This window comes from Nicotiana tabacum, chromosome 8 (genome assembly GCF_000715075.1).
Source record: "Nicotiana tabacum cultivar K326 chromosome 8, ASM71507v2, whole genome shotgun sequence".
Classification (NCBI taxonomy): domain Eukaryota; kingdom Viridiplantae; phylum Streptophyta; class Magnoliopsida; order Solanales; family Solanaceae; genus Nicotiana; species Nicotiana tabacum.
The window spans coordinates 26717333-26734297 of NC_134087.1; the positions used below are offsets into that span (position 1 = coordinate 26717333).

A 16965-nucleotide genomic window follows, 5' to 3' on the forward strand; every position below is an offset into this window, starting at 1 on the left:
ACAGCGGGATACATTGAAATACAATGAAAAAAAAGACAATGAATACAATGAAATATACAACAAGATACATTGAATTACAATGGAAAAAAAAAGACAATGAATACAATGAAATACATGAAAATACATTGAAATATGTTAACAGAAAATCAATTTGCTTAGCCCCAAACTCCGTCGTCTTTGTTCAAGAACAAACCCTAATTTTCGGCGAATCCGCCATAGCAACGTTTGAAAGTACAACACGCGACACCTTTGAGATTTGAAGGTACAACACGCGACACCTTTTTTCATTACCTGCTACCCAAAAGATTCAATTTCGGTCGTCCACTCTCCGTTGTTCCGTCGTTGCCGCTCCATCGACAACTATATCCAAGGCCTCAGCTAAGGTGAAATATGTCAAAGTTCAAATGTTGGTTGACTCCCTTTCCCAAATCAGTTAGTTTTGGTTAGGGATTTGATCTGCTTTTAAATCGCAATTCAATATTCGGTGCAAGAATTGATCGGAATGAAAAGAAAATAGTGTGGGTGAGAGAAATTTTAAGATTGAGCATCGTGTTTTCAAGGAATGGGGGAAGAGAATGGGATGTAGCAAAGTAGAGAGAGAAAGAAAATAGTGTAACTGAATAGCGTATTTAGTGGCTTAGGGCAAGGAGGTAACCAAAATTAAATATTCTGCTATAAACCTTAAAAGGTCTATAGAATATAATTTTTTTAAATGGTATTTATTTAAAATAAATAAGGTGTTAACCTTTGCTATATGAGGTAAAAATTCCTTGAAAAGTAGCAACTATTTTGTTGCAACACGAAAAGTTCTAGCATGATATATTGGAGATTGGTTCAGCATAATATACTGGAGATTGGAGCACCTGTGTATGAACTTCCAGCATGTCATGCTGGACCAATATATTATACTGGAACTCCAGTATATTATGCTGGAATATTTTCCGGATTTTGAACAGTGTTTTCGTTCTGATTTATCTTTACATGAAAAGTGGCTAAATTTTGATTACTTTTGAAACTGTGGCTATTTTTCAATCACCACTTATGAATCTGGCTATTTTTTAGTTTCACCCCCGTAATGTGGGCTCATATAGTCTGTGCCTGTCTGTGTATATAATATGTTTGATTTCGTATAAAATCATATAAAGTAAATATTAATTTGGGATCGGAAGTAAAACTTTAAACATCACAAGAATTGTGACAATTAGCTGATATCACTCGCGCAAAATTCTGCATGTCCCTTTTAATTGAGTGTTCATTAAGTTATTTCAGCATATACTTTTCTTGTACATACAGAAAAGTAGATTGTACTCGTCTTTCTTAACATAGAAAAGGCAAAGAAGAAATTACCATTCCTCAACTCCTGAATTAGAACAGCTTTAGCAGTTTTCATGTCACCAGATAGCAAAAATGTGCCATTTGAAAGTGTCAATTTGGAAGGGCGAAACATTGGAGCATCGATGATTGTACGTCGTGGTACAAGTTCTAGTGAATCAAGATCAGAATGTTGTAGCATAAACATTTATATAAGTAACAATATTCAAGGAGTGAACAACTCCATTTTGTTGGGAAGCAAAGTGAAAATGGGGGATCCTGCTGTAAATTTGTCATTCAAAGACTTGGGATTTGAGAGAGAAAAGAAGAAGAGCAAGATGAAAAATGGAGCAGCTGTTACATTATGTTGGATGTTGTTATTTGCATTTGTCTCAGTTTTGTTTCCTTTTCTATTCATTTAGCTAATATCATCCGCCATTAATATCAAAAAAGTTTTTACTGTTCTTATTTTGTTTTCGACCACCAACAACAGTTTCTCACTTACTTTTAGTGTGATTCGAACTGTTGAAATTTTTTATATATTTCTCGCTTTTTTTTATCTAGTCTTCAATTTCTGGGCGAGATACCGTAATTTGAACTGATTTATGAGCTTTTTCTTGATAATAGATGAAACGAACCAAAGAACCACAATCTTAATTTACCAACTATAGCACGGAATATGATTTTTGTTATATACACTCATGATAGCATAAATAAAGTTTACACTATCTCAATTTACCAATTATAATATATCTATAAAGAGTTGCATTTATTATATGTCAACTTTACCTATTGATATAAGAAATTAATACATTGTAAGTTCAGGGAAACTTAAATTTAAAGGGAAATTAACTTATATACCTTAATAGTGTAAAGAATTTTTATATTATTAGCGTATTTTAACTTGTTATAGCAAGTTGTCCTGTCTCATTTTTCAAATTACCTAATTAAATTACTAATACTTATTATGGATAGATACATGTAATTACTTATAATTATTTTATTTATACAAGTACGTTTGTGGTCCGGCTTTTCCCCGGATCCCACACATAATGAGAACTTAGTGCACTGGGCTTTTTTTTTTTTTTTTTTTTTTTGTTGAAGTACCTAAAGGAGCCTCAAAAGCCTGAGCCAATATCCTAAGAAAAGCTAGCCATGGCGTGACTCAATTCAATGCTCAAATGCAGTAAAAACTCAAAACCTATGCCGCAGTGGAGCGTGTGCATAAATTGCACTGGTAATTTTTTATTTTTTATTTTTTGGTAAACAAATGAAGGTATTAAATGAACAGATATCTCCACGTTCTAAAATTTTCTTTCTACATCATGGACAAATTAATACTAAAAAATCATAGGAATGTTTTCTTGATTTTTGAAATCTTGAAAAAAACATCTCGTGAAGTGGAGCTCTTAAATTTCACGAGTTTCTTCTTCTTAAACCATTTTTGAATTCTCTTTAATCCCTTTAAATACCACATCAAATCTCCCAACAAAACATGCACTACAATCCAAGAATTGAGTACCTACTATTTCCATGGAACTCAATATCCAATTTTACTTTCTTTATTTCCTGCTATGTTTTATTCCCCTACTACAAGCTCAAAATTTACAAACTTACATAGTACAATTACATCCACATGCAACAACAAGAACCCCTTTTAGTTCTAAACTTCAATGGCACCTTTCATTTCTTGAAAAATTCATTTCCTCAGGAGAAGACTCTACTTCTCGACTTTTGTACTCTTACCATTCTGCATTTGAAGGTTTTGCAGCTTTGTTTTCTGAAAATGAGCTAAAGTCACTGAGGAAATCAAATAATGTGTTGTCCATTTTTCCAGAGAGGAAACTTGACATTCAGACAACTTACTCTTACAAGTTCTTAGGACTTAGTCCTACAAAGGAAGGTATGTTATATAGTTTGTAATATATAAATTGAGTTTTAAGTTATATACACTGTCAATATAAGAAATTTTTACAGCTTCAGTTTAAAAGTGACACGGAAAGGAGCCTTGCAGTAACTGGTAAAGTTGTTGTCATGTGACTAGGAGGTCACAAGTTCGAGCAGTGGAAACAGCCTCTTGCAGAAATGCAGGGTAAGGCTGCGTACAGTAGACCTCTGGGGCCGGCCCTTCCCTAGACCCCGCCAATGGTGGGAGCTTAGTGCAGGCTTTTTTTAATTTAAAAGTGACATGATGGTGTAAATATTTCTTTACGGTATATATAACTTAAACTCATATAAATTTAAATAAGAACATGTCTACTGTACACAGATAGTGTCTCTTTAAGGAAAGTCGTTTTCACGCCGCCTCAGAGTCTATCTTCTTACTTTCTTTAATTTTGTCTTGGTGTTATTTTTTTTTCCTAACAAGGTACATGGTTAAAGTCTGGATTTGGTCGAGGGTCGATCATTGGAGTTCTTGATACTGGAGTATGGCCTGAGAGTCCAAGTTTTGCTGATCATGGGATGCTTCCTATTCCAAAGAAATGGAAGGGTACTTGCCAAGAAGGACAAGATTTCAATTCTTCGAGTTGCAATCGCAAGCTTATTGGTGCAAGGTTCTTCCACATAGGACACATGGTAGCATCAAAGGCATCAACACCACTAGATTTAATGGATGAATATTTGTCGCCTCGAGATTCACAAGGACATGGTACACATACAGCATCTACTGCAGGGGGAGCTCCCGTTCCAATGGCGAGTGTTCTTGGAAACGGAGCAGGAGAGGCTCGAGGGATGGCTCCTGGTGCACATATCGCGATATATAAAGTTTGTTGGTCAAGTGGTTGTTATAGTTCTGATATACTTGCAGCAATGGATGCAGCTATTAGAGATGGAGTAGATATATTGTCACTTTCACTTGGTGGTTTTCCTGTTCCACTTTATGAGGATACTATTGCTATTGGCAGTTTTCGCGCTACGGAACATGGAATTTCAGTAGTGTGTGCTGCTGGAAATAATGGCCCAATTCAAAGTTCAGTAGCTAATGAAGCTCCTTGGATTTCCACTATTGGTGCTAGCACACTTGATAGGAAATTTCCAGCAATAATTCAGCTAGGTAATGTTACAATTTATTCAAGTATAAGTATATAAAGGGCAATCCGGTGCACTAAACTCCTGTTATGCGTGGGGTCTGGAGAAGGACTGGACCACAACGGTCTATTGTACGCAGCCTTACCCTGCATTTCTGCAAGAGCTGTTTCCACGGCTCGAACCCGTGACCTCCTGGTCACATGATAACAACTTTACCGGTTGCGCCACGGCTCCCCTTCGCTCAAATATAAGCATATAAATAAAGTATTTGTTGAACATTGCATCTTATCTTAAGCTAGTTTTTTCTTCCCTATAAATTGTCTTTTACTTTGCAAGAAAAAACAGCTCTTTAGTCTTGCATCTATTATAATAAGCTTGTTATGTCCACTAAAGTTGTTTGCATTCAATTACACAGCAATATTGCAAAGGAGAGAGAGTAGATATCGCTTTTAGGACAACGTTATTTAACGTGTTTCAAGCCTAAATTATTAGTCTTCTTTGTTCATATTTTGCAACAGGTAACGGCAAATATGTGTATGGAGAATCCTTGTACCCTGGGAAGCAAGTTCATAATTCTCCGAAAATTCTTGAGCTTGTTTATCTCACAGATGGAGATAATGGAAGTGAATTTTGCTTAAGAGGGTCACTACCAAAATCAAAAGTCCATGGAAAAATAGTAGTATGTGATCGCGGAGTCAATGGAAGAGCAGAGAAAGGTCAAGTTGTTAAGGAATCAGGTGGTGTTGCCATGATCTTAGCAAATACAGCAGTAAATTTGGAAGAAGATTCTGTCGACGTCCATGTCCTTCCAGCAACATTGATTGGTTTCGACGAATCAATTCAGTTGCAAAACTATATAAACTCAACACGAAAACCAACAGCTCGAATCATATTTGGAGGCACAGTTATAGGAAAATCTAGAGCACCTGCAGTTGCACAATTTTCCTCAAGGGGTCCAAGTTTTACTGATCCTTCAATTCTCAAACCTGATTTGATTGCTCCAGGTCAGTGGTGGATCTATTAATGTAAATGTTAGGTGTCTTAAAATAACTCAGAATCTCGAACTTATTTAAATTCTGGATCCGTCTCTGCTCCAGGTGTAAACATTATAGCTGCTTGGCCGCAAAATATAGGCCCGAGTGGCCTACCTGAGGATACGAGAAGAGTAAACTTCACTGTCTTATCAGGAACTTCAATGGCATGTCCTCATGTTAGTGGGATTGCGGCATTGCTCCATTCAGTTTATCCTAAATGGACACCAGCTGCAATAAAATCCGCGCTAATGACAACTGCTGATACAACTGATCACAAGGGAAAACCAATAATGGACGGCGACACACCAGCTGGAATTTTTGCTATAGGAGCTGGACATGTAAATCCTGGAAAAGCCGATGATCCAGGATTGATATATGACATTCAGGCAAATGACTATATCACTCACCTATGTACTCTTGGGTACAAAAACTTTGAAATCTTTAGTATTACTCACAAGAATGTTAGTTGCCATGATATTTTACAGAAGCATAGAGGTTTTAGCCTTAATTACCCTTCAATTTCTGTAATATTTAAGGCAGGAAAAACAAGAAAGATGATCACAAGGAGAGTAACAAATGTTGGGAGTTCTAATTCTGTTTATTCAGTTAATGTTGTTGCACCTGAGGGAGTTAAAGTCAGAGTTAAACCGCGACGTCTGATATTTAAGCGTGTAAATCAGAGTTTAAGTTACAGAGTTTGGTTTATATCAAGGAAAAGAATTGGAACTCAAAGGAGAAATTTTGCAGAAGGGCAATTGATGTGGATCAACTCAAGAAATAAAGAACAGAAAGTTAGAAGTCCTATTTCAGTGGCATGGGCAGCAAAGAAGTGAAGATTATGGCTATTTTTGTAAACTTGGAAAATAAGACAGGTTACATGTTGTAACGTGTTATTATGCACGGATAGTGTAAAAATTCTTTACATTGTCGGTGCATGTAAGTCAAATCTATTTTGTAATAATAGGAGCAGATTTTCATTGTCTTAGTTCCAAACATTTAATTTGGATTTGCATATTATATGATTTTGAGAATTTTGTGTGATCTTAACTTTAAGTGAAAATAGCACGGGCTAGTCAATTTTCGGACTCGTAATTGAAAAATAACCATCGTTTGCAATGTCGTTGAAACTAGCCACTATTTTGCTGCAACACGGAAAGTTCCAGCATATTATACTAGAGATTGGTGCACCTGTGTATGAACTTCCAGCATATTTTGCTGGAAGTTCACATGTAAAAATTCGAACTCCAGTATATTATGTTGGAATATTTTTCGGATTTTGAACAGTGTTTTCATTCAGATTTATCTTTACATGAAAAGTGGCTAAATTTCGATTACTTTTGAAACTGTGGCTATTTTTCAATTAACACTTGTAAATTTGACTATTTTTGAATTTCATGCCACAAATTGGTAGTGGATGAAAATTACTTGTCAGATCATTTTTTGCACAAAACGAATAACTAGATAGATAGCAAGTTGCTTAGGAAAAAAAAAAGATAGATAGCAAGTTCAAAGTGGATAAAGAAAGATACAAACAGAATAGAAAGGAAACATTAATAAATAATTAAATATATTTTATTTATGATTTGAATAATATATTTTGTTAGTTCTAATTTAGGTTTGGGGAATGAACTGAATTAAGTTAACTCTTGTTAGCATTACTAAGTGCTTTATAATGGTAAAGTTTGAGTCAAGGTTGTCATTTTTAGCCACAAGGCATCCAAATTTTGGCAAATTTGGCTAGGCTTTCAATTGGTCTTAAAAAGTAACACATCAAAGCTTATTGGATCAATTTAGGCTAGCTATAAGAATATTTTGTCAAAAGATAAAGTATACAATTGTTAGTTATTTTTTTTTTCTAGAAAGAAAAGAAGTTTTTGGTTTGGTTTGTTGGGTATTTTACCCTTTATTCAATTTCACCCACTTCTCTCCATTTAAAAAGGTACTAGCTTTTATTAAAATTGGTTTTATATATATTGTTTATACTTCATATATTTTCTTTATCAATTATTAAGTGATCAAGCTATGAAAATAACTCAATAAAATCACTTAAATGATAATTGATAATTACTTAAATGATAATTGAAGCTATGAAAATAACTCAATAAAATCACTTTTAAATTTACTGTACTAATGAAGTCATCCAATTTATCGCAGCCTATAAAATCATTTATGGTGCCGAAAAGGTGATGTTTTGCGGTCACTAAACTTTCGAGTTTCTAAGATAATCATCCAACTTAGGAATTTTCACAAAGTCTTTATTTATTTCTTACATAAACTCCTAAGTCAATAATATTTGTATTTTTTTTACCAGCTAAAATATTATTTACATGAGAATGCAGTGAGTCAATGACAAGAATGCCACTGCAACTTTCACGCGCGCACACCCCGCGGCCGCTCGTCCGACAAATCGCTTAACTTTCCATAGATCTATATTACGCTCCTCTCCATTATTCACTCTCTTTCTCTCCATTCGTAGAATCTCTTAAACCGCCGTATCTCTCTCTATTCTCTGTAATAAATAAATTCTCCTATTTATAAAGAAGATACGGTACGCATGTATTGTAACATATATTACTAATAATTTACCTTTTCTACGAATTGTAACAGTAATCTGCATCTCCTTTTTGAACCCTAAAGGTCTTGATCGAGGTTTTTTTTTGTGTGTGTGAACTCACTTGAGAGGGAAATAATGGCGAGCTCTTACTCTGCTCCAATCGGAGCCACTCAGGTTTTTAAATCATCGCCTGTTTCACCATAATATGCAGTTTAATTCATTGCTTTTTTTATGGATTTATCTTAATATGTATTTTTATTTTTATTTTGCTTTTTTGTGTGTTTTTAGGTAGGTTCGTACTTTGTGCAACAATATTATCAGGTACTTCAACAGCAACCTGATTATGTTCATCAGTTTTATACTGATGCCAGCTCTATTGTGAGAGTTGATGGTGATTCAAGTGAATCGGCTTCTGCTCTTGTGGTCAGATTCTCGCTTCTTTTATCCTTTTTTTTTTGTTTAGTAGGAATCTTAGATTTCAATTATGTTTCGAGATCTAATTTTGTTATGTATAACAATTATAAAAAACTTGCAAAATCAATTCCTACTCGTTAAATAATTTGACTATGAAGATACTAATCCTTTAGGAAAACACTTTGTCCATTTATTTCAAAATCAGCTACCATCTATCAATAAATATCGTTCACATACACTCAAATCTGGATAGAGGCAAAAAGCACTAGGTGATTTCTTCTTATCTGCCTAAGCCCCTAGGTGATTCTTTTCATCTGCCTAAGCTCCTAGGTGATTCTTCTCCTCTGTCTAAGCTGGTAGAGAAGAAAAAAATTACCTGGTACATGTGTTAGTGGAGGTAGAAGGTACTCCTTGAAACAGCGGAGGTGCGTGCAGGCTAGCTCGGACACCACCGTCATACAAAAATCGATCAAATACTCCTTTCATAAAAAAGAAAATTGATTAACTATGCCTCAATCCAAAACTAGATAAGATATGCTATATGGATCCTTTGTATCCCCCTACCATTAAAGGAAAGGCTGACGGAAGGAGGGAGGTGTGGCGGGGAAGGAAAGGACTTTCTGAGATTGATATTCTTTTCCTATCAAAAATGAGGGAAGGTGGAGGAATGGAAAGCTCAGTTTATTTTTGGGACATTCACATTATCTCCTTTTCCTCTCATGCTCCCCTGGGCCCTGGGTCGGGAAAGGGTCAACACACAAATATTATTTCGAAGTACTCTTTGAGGTCATATCATTCCATGACTAGTGAATTATCTGTCGTTTTAAGGCAAATTGGGAGCTTTAGGAAGCTAGTGGTTCTCTAAAACTCTCAACGGAGAAGGGACCTAATGTACGGAATTTTATTTCTACTTAGGTCTGCATTTTCCTGATTTCTCATTTGTTCAATACATTCTACCATTTAATTCTATTGTGATAATAACTGCATACAATGGCGAAGTGAAGAGAGAAATGCATCATGTAGATTGTCAATGATTAAATGATGCACTTCATGCTTAATATCCCACCTTGATGTCTAGATTTTGCTTGTCCTGGAGGCTTTTCTGATTAAATTGGTGCCTTTTTTCACTGATTGCTTACCAATGATAAGCCCTGTAGAATGTAGGTTCGTCCATCTACCTTGAGAGAAACAGAGAAGAGAAGCGAATGAGAGATCTTAAGTTTCAGCTTTAATTATAAAGTGTTTAGACATTTAGATTGAATCTGCTGATTGTCTACCTTTATCATAGGTGGCTGCAAACGTGTAAACCATTTCATGCCATATACAGTTGAATACCTCTTGAGAATGCCACCATCTTATGTGTTGTTCATTATTGATATATGGATATTGTCTGAATAAATCAATCAACTACACCTCAATCCTACACTAGTTGGTATCAGCTATGTGAATTCTTTTCTCTCCATGACATCCATTTGAGCCATCTCTTTATGATACAAAATAATTTGTCTTTTACGGCAAATTAGGGGTTCTCTAGATTCATATGTTGACATACAAGGCTCTAGCCAGCGTAATGTGATTGAACAATGACTATAACCTATACCTCTTCTAACCAATGTAGGATTGTATACTAGCTCTTTTACGCCATTCCTCTGCCTCCGAAGTTGGAATGTAGCAGGTGGACTTTATTTATAAAAAAAGGTGTTGGAATGTAGCATGTGGATCTCCTATTTTTTCTAAGAATGCTTGTACCTGTCTTTTCGAATGCCTTTAAGGATCTGGCACAATTAGATTCTTTTGTACTTTGTGGAAATGGGTTGTACCGGACAACTAGTCGCATTACTAGATTCTCACTAGAATTCTGAAGAAAGTAATGAGGGCTCTGATTCTCTGATATAATGGAGAGTTGCTGTCCCTATTTAAGTTTATTGTTGAAAGGACCTTGTTGTTGCTTATCACTATTACTCTGTTTAGTTTCTAGCTAACCTTATTTCCTTGCTTGAGATAGTGTAACTAGCGTTTTTGTTGTTAATCTTATCATGTGTATGTCTTCACTGTACAGCAAATTCATACTCTAATCATGTCATTGAGTTTCTCTGGAATTAAGATCAAGACGATAAATTCTCTTGAATCTTGGAATGGCGGTGTTCTTGTTGTGGTCTCTGGTTCTGTCAAGATGAAGGATCTCAGTGGGTGGAGGAACTTTGTGCAAACATTTCTTCTTGCACCTCAGGAGAAGGGTTACTTTGTTCTGAATGATGTCTTTCATTTTGTTAATGAGGAGGGGAGTGAGCTTCCTCAAGCACCAGTAGGTTTACAGAACAATCTTGATGCTCAACCAACTGCTTCTTATCCTCTTGCAGAGCCACCAGGTATTGTTACATCTGGCTTGTATAAGATGTTAAACATGCCAAGATTTTTTAGTAACAACCTCAGTTTCCTATTTGTTGTATAAATAATTGAAAATTTCAAGGATGGAAAGAGCTCCTTGCTCTCAGTTATTACCCCATTATGGTTCTCTTTGCTATGTATGAGAGGGTTAATGTTACCTCTACACTGTGCCAAGGGATATTTGAAACCAGCATCACCTCTTTTAGTTTCCACCCAAAACTGTGATGCTCCCATTTTTTTCCCTTTTTTTGTGATGGGTGTGGTAGGGGACAACTGCAGGACTTTATACTGGTTTTAGGTTCATATCCTTTGTGCATAACTTTCTCTCTCAGATATTTTGCGAGCGTTCTCAAAAGCATATTTGATACCTGACAATGTTAGCATATGACTTAACTTGTTATAACTATATTTGCAGCCCATGACTATGCCTTAGAGGTGGAGGCAACTGAATATGTGAATTCAGTTCATATACAAGGGAATGATGGTGTTGAAGAGTATAGTTATCCAGAGCATGATCACGAGCACCAATCTGAAGCTGAGGTTGAGGCTGAGCCTGATGAGCCTGAGGCAGAGTCTGAGGCTGAAGCTGAAGTGCCAGAGGAGGCTCATTTGCGAGAAGAAACTGCTCAAGTAAGGTCATTAGAGGAGGAAACTGCTTTGCCAAATAATGTGGTCAAAGTCGTGCCAGAGCCTGAGCCTGCTGCAGAAGAACCTGTTGGAGAGCCTTCAAAGTTTAGTTATGCTGCTATTGTAAGTACATCCATCTTGTGCGCACCTTACAGTTTGATCTGCATTCGTCTCTTTATGCACGAGTAATAGATCCCTTTATGGTCATTCAACCCTGCCAGATAGTTGCACGAATATTAGATCTTACGGTAGGTGCTTTGATACATTATTTTAAACAGCAACTTGTCTATTACATGGAGTCTTGATCAGTTTGAATATTGCTTGGTATATTAGGCACATATCTTAAGTGAGAACTTCTTGTATAGACAGTGGATGAAGAAAAGTAGATTCATCCATGTGTAGAATATACATGGTGAAAGGAAGCAGTAAACAGTCATATTAGTAGAAGTTTGTCCAACTTTAGATTTTGTTTTGACTTCTGGCCCTTGTTAGTTCCTGGAACTTAACTGTAGACGTAGTATTATCGTAAAGTGTCTGCAATGGTCTTTTGTTCTTGATTTCTATTTGTAATGAGCTTAATTGGACATGGCATTTGATTGATCTTTTTTTCCCGAAACACGGCATTTAATTTGATTGATAGTTAAGAGCTCCAAAAGGAAAACCTGCACCATCAATTCGTATCCAGCCAACTTATACCAAGACTGCACCACCTGTTTCGGAGTGGCAACCTCCTGTTGAGCAGTCACACTCCATGTCCCCAGCTGTGCCGTATGCCAGTCTTGACCTGGCAGAGGAAGGATCATCTCAAGAAGGTAATACAATTACACTACATCTTAGGGTGTCATTATTCATAACAATTATAACATCTCTGAGTAACAGCAAGTGATAGAATCTGCTTTAGCATTCTTAGCATTCAATTATGTATTGTCGAGGTTAGCTTAATTATGACTTTCTTCTGACTTCCCCAGGGGAACCAAAGTCTGTCTACGTGAGGAATTTGCCATCTACTGTATCTTCTCTTGATATTTTGCAAGAGTTTAAGAACTTTGGGAAGATCAAGCAAGATGGTGTATTCTTAAGAAACCGCACGGTTAGTATATTTGGTGCTTCCTTATCTTGTTCCTTGTTGTCTATGCATGCTAATGTTTGGATTGCAATGGATTAACAGGATGTTGGCGTTTGCTATGCCTTTGTTGAGTTTGAAGAAGTCCAAGGTGTACAAAATGCAATCAAGGTTTGAACCTCACTAAGTTCGAGACTGTAATTTGGTCAACTTTTTCAATTGCTTGATATGACTCATTTTGGTGTACGTTATCCTTTGATGTGACTCTTCATAATTGTCCACTTCAACTTTTATGTTGGCTTTCTTTAGCATTTATATGATGCATATTTGAGATGTTTTAGGTTATATGGTAATTTCTATAATGTTCTTGTTTTTAATGGTTATGGATCTCGTTGGTGATCCATAGTTGATGTTGGAAATCATGTGGAGATATTCACTTGAGACATATTGAAGCTGAAGTTAGTTGTCTCAAGTTAATAGCATCTTCATGACTTCATCTCAATGTGTTTGACATACTTACTATTTGAAGAATCAAAGACATTCTTCTTACCATCTGTCCAAGAGTTACCCAATACTTGAGCTGGTAAGAGGTAGTAGGTACCCCGTGGAATTAGTCGAGTTGCACACAAGTTGGCCCGGGAACCACGGTTATCAAAGGAAAAAGAATCTGAGACATTCTTCTCTGACATGAACTGCCTGTTGTTATCTTTGTATTCTTATATTTGTCTTGGTACTTCCGCAATAATTAACCTGATTGATATCTCAATGTAGACCCTATCAGTTTCATTTTGTACTCCAGATTAGATTATTCCTTCTGGGTAGGGCTAAAATTTCATGATTACTGCCATATGTTTATATTCAGGGATTGCCTTTATATGTCGTGTGAACCCTTGTCATGTCTAGTATATCAAACAATTTTTTTCTACTTGCTTAGGCATCACCGATACAGTTGGCTGGAAGGCAAGTCTACATTGAGGAGAGGAGACTGATCAGCAGTAGCATTTCTCGTGGAGGAGGAAGTATGTGCCTCAAAACTGATATCAATTTTAAAATTTGATCTTATTTTTATGTTACCCTTGGATATTTGACGTAATTCTTTGCCTTGGCATTTAACCTTCATTTGTTAGTCCATTTTTTTGAAGTGGGCATGGGTAGGAAATATTCCTCTTGCTGTTATTTTAAGATTGGGAGGTCAATTTTAAAATTCTAAAAATGGTTGTTCAGTATCATTGAGTGGGAAGCATGTGAAAATAGAATTTCTCATTTGCTTGGACTAGAATTGGTGATGGAATAATGTGGATAATATGTGTCAAGAAAAAAACTCACTTGGTGAAGAGTCAAATAGGATCTACGAGGGCATCCACCCGTTGAAGATAACACAATTCAGTAGACTTCCCCTATAGGTGAAAAGTACTCGTTTACCCTCTGGTGACTCAGTTAAATGCAGTGGTGCGAGCAAAACTATACACTGGTTGTTGCACCTAGTATTATAGATAGTCCTTATAAGGTTTAAGGTGTTGAACAAGCGGCGAGCCCATTGAAGGGAAGTCTTGGTTGGTGGCAGACTAGGACAGAATTAAACAAAAAAGAACCCCGAATTGGCATGCCCATTAATTTTGGTTTCCCTAGTAGTGTCCTTGGCTTAATTCCAATGTGGAATATGAGTCTTGGGCTTGCACCAACCTGAGGTATCACACATTGCTAGGCTCTTTTTATGTCAATACCCCTCTGCTCGGCATAAGGAGTCTCTGTATGGTATATTAGAGTGTGCAGTTTTTTTTCTTCATGATTGTCCCATTTGTTAACTGAAGTTGCCCTTCTACATCTGCCTTGGTTCATGAGAAATTTTATTGTATGAGTGCAGATAGCTGATAAAGGAGGTGGTGATATAATTGCTATCATTTGGTTAAAAAACTGTGTAGTGCTTGTTGCTGTTTGGTTTGCGTATTTGACCCTCTTTCGCTAACATTCTTCTCTAAATGCCTTGATCAGGAAGGGGAAGAGGCAGAGGAGGTCGTCCTGGCGGGCGAACTTTTGGTAGGGGAAGCAATCCAGATGACAGAGTGAAGAGCAACGGCTTTCGTGGTATATGATGATACTAGAGCATGAATGGCCAGTCTTGCATACTAAGTTACGATTCTGCTGTTGGGATCGATAAGGAACGTGGTTACTGGTTAGCTTTTATATTTTTGATGTTATTGTCTTTCTATGGAAGGATTATATTGCTATCAGTTCTCTTTTCCCCGAGCATTTTGAGAGAGATTTTTCCCATCTTTCTCCTGTAGCTTAAGGTGTGTTAGTATTCTGCTCTTAATTCTTTTTTGTCCTGCAATTCTAGAGGCAATACTTGTATTTTTGGAGTGATGCAAAGTGTGAGAAATATTGAGCATGGCTGAAAGTATGGCCTATGGAGTTACGTAGTCCTCTATTTCTTTTTTCTGTGTTTTGTCATGATATCTTTATGGTTCTCATAATGAAAACAGTGAGTCGAGCAGAAAATCCAACATTCCCCTGTGCATACCTGCATAAGCTGCATGTATATGGGTGTTAAGACGTACAGAAGTAGTAAGCTGTTAATATAGATGATGATTCATGGGTATTATTTATGTAGCGTTTTGCCTCAAATAGAATAGATCAAGGTTCAAATTTCAACAGTGGCCAAAATACTAGGCGATTTCTTCTTATCTGCGTGAATTTTACTGGGTGGAATTACCTAATATCACAAATTGGCTCGATATGAGGTTCCTATTGACTCAAAATACTAGGTGATTTCTTCTATTGTCGTATCCATATTAACTCGGCCACTGTTGCAGCCAGAGCCGATTTAGTATGATAGAAGTAGCTCATTCAGCTTAACTTGTTTATATAGAACGCTTAATTCTTGAAATGAGCAGTCTTTAAGGAACAGGAAAGGTGGATCTGAAGCAGGGAAAGAAAGCTACCTTATTTATGAAAAATCAGAGGTTGACATAAAATGGGAACATATGCATAAATTTATAAAGGTGAATGAATTCAGTAGCTAAAATGTGTAAAGCCAAAATTGTAACTCGTTCTTGCTGGTTGTATCTCTTCAATATAAATTTTGATGGATGTACGAATATCCATTTGACACTTTTGGCTGCATCCTAAGTCAAGTCAAGGTGTAAATATTTATTAACGCTTAAACTTGTCAGCATTTATGACATTAAAGTATTCTTCGAGAGAAGGGATAATTTGCTATTGCAATTTGCAAGGAATAGAAAAGTTTAGATATTTTTGGAGGATAACTTCAAATATTTTTTTATAGTACTCTTTTTTTCAACTTCAATATAATATTGTCCAAACACCTACGTAAGATGACTATGTTTGACTCAATGATGCCCCATTATAGTTGAAAGGCGGTATAATTATTGTGCAGTTATATTTGTTCCTATATATCAATTCTACTACTCCTCTCTTACTTAATGGTGAAGGCAAATAGCCACAAGAAAAATTACGGAACGAGCTTCATTTGCCAGGAAAGAAGAAAATGATGGATTAGTGCCAATAGGATGTCCATTTAGAAGGTAAAGGAAGTAAAGAAAACTTGGAAGAAAAAGGGTCTCAATTTCTTAGGTGATAGCTACTCAGGACCCAGAGCCCAAGGTATAAAGATATAGACAAAAGAAGAGAATCTCGGACCGCACATCTTCACTTTGCTCTTGAAATAAACAGACAAAAATGCCCTCAGCGTTTTGATCAAGTGGTAAAAGCACAATGCATGGGGTATTGATTAGGTGGAGCGCAAAGGAGTTCGGAACCTAAATAATGTGTGTTTGGACACAAATAAGTGTATTAAAAAAAACGACATTTCTATATATAGCGTGCAACAACAACACGTTATATATTAACGGTAACGTCTGTCGTTAAGTATAGCGTGTTACACACTATATGTGTCAGACGATTTGACTTCTCATATAGCGTGTTCGAATTAAACGCTATATATAGCGTTTTCAAATCATACGCTATATATAGCGTTTAATTTGAACTCGTCTTCTTCCTCGACAGAACCCTCCCCCATTTTTTTACAAACCCTCGCAACACTATATTGTTGATCAACATAGTTGGTTACACCCAAACCAACTTGTTGAAAGCACTTAATAGCATGTGGTAGATGGACCATTTTCCACAAGAGCATAACCTTCTAGATTCATTTACAGTATGTACATTATTACCTCGATTTTGATGAATAGCGGTGCGAACTTCAAAAACATTTCTTTCGTTATCATACTGCAAAAATGAATGCCAATGTGCTTGCCGTCTATATTTCTCAAATCTTTTCATAGGCACTGGCATAAATTCAACACCCTTTTTCCATCAATGATGTTGCAGCTGCAGACCTTTCAACAAACCTCTCCGCCATCTGCTTGAACGACAACCGCACCATGGCTGTGACAGGCAATCCTCTTGCAGACTTCAATAACCCGTTGAAAGACTCTGACACATTTGTAGTCAGAGTTCTCCATCGTCTGCCACCATCCGCATGCAATGTCCACTTTTCAGGGTCATGTCGCATTAACCAACGA

General features: G+C 36.5%; 2 protein-coding genes across 3 annotated transcripts; both read left to right on the forward strand.

Annotated features, from left to right (window-relative positions):
• Positions 1 to 2384: 2384 nt before the first annotated feature.
• Positions 2385 to 6358, forward strand: LOC107788678 (subtilisin-like protease SBT1.2). 2 transcript variants are annotated; one of them, XM_075219125.1, is made up of 5 exons: positions 2385 to 3214; positions 3680 to 4366; positions 4860 to 5345; positions 5439 to 5796; positions 5912 to 6358. In XM_075219125.1, the coding sequence occupies exons 1-5, from the start codon at positions 2845 to 2847 to the stop codon at positions 5931 to 5933; spliced, it is 1923 nt and encodes a 640-aa protein (XP_075075226.1). In that variant the 5' UTR covers positions 2385 to 2844; the 3' UTR covers positions 5934 to 6358. The 2 variants fall into 2 exon arrangements, with proteins under 2 accessions (XP_075075226.1, XP_016465863.2); XM_016610377.2 differs by having other exon boundaries at positions 5439 to 6358.
• A 1435-nt stretch (positions 6359 to 7793) lies between these two features.
• LOC107788677 (nuclear transport factor 2-like) lies at positions 7794 to 14839 on the forward strand. The gene is made up of 10 exons (XM_016610376.2): positions 7794 to 7923; positions 8013 to 8103; positions 8218 to 8352; positions 10403 to 10712; positions 11147 to 11481; positions 11999 to 12170; positions 12327 to 12448; positions 12527 to 12592; positions 13356 to 13440; positions 14414 to 14839. The coding sequence occupies exons 2-10, from the start codon at positions 8065 to 8067 to the stop codon at positions 14512 to 14514; spliced, it is 1365 nt and encodes a 454-aa protein (XP_016465862.1). The 5' UTR covers positions 7794 to 7923; positions 8013 to 8064; the 3' UTR covers positions 14515 to 14839.
• Positions 14840 to 16965: the final 2126 nt, after the last annotated feature.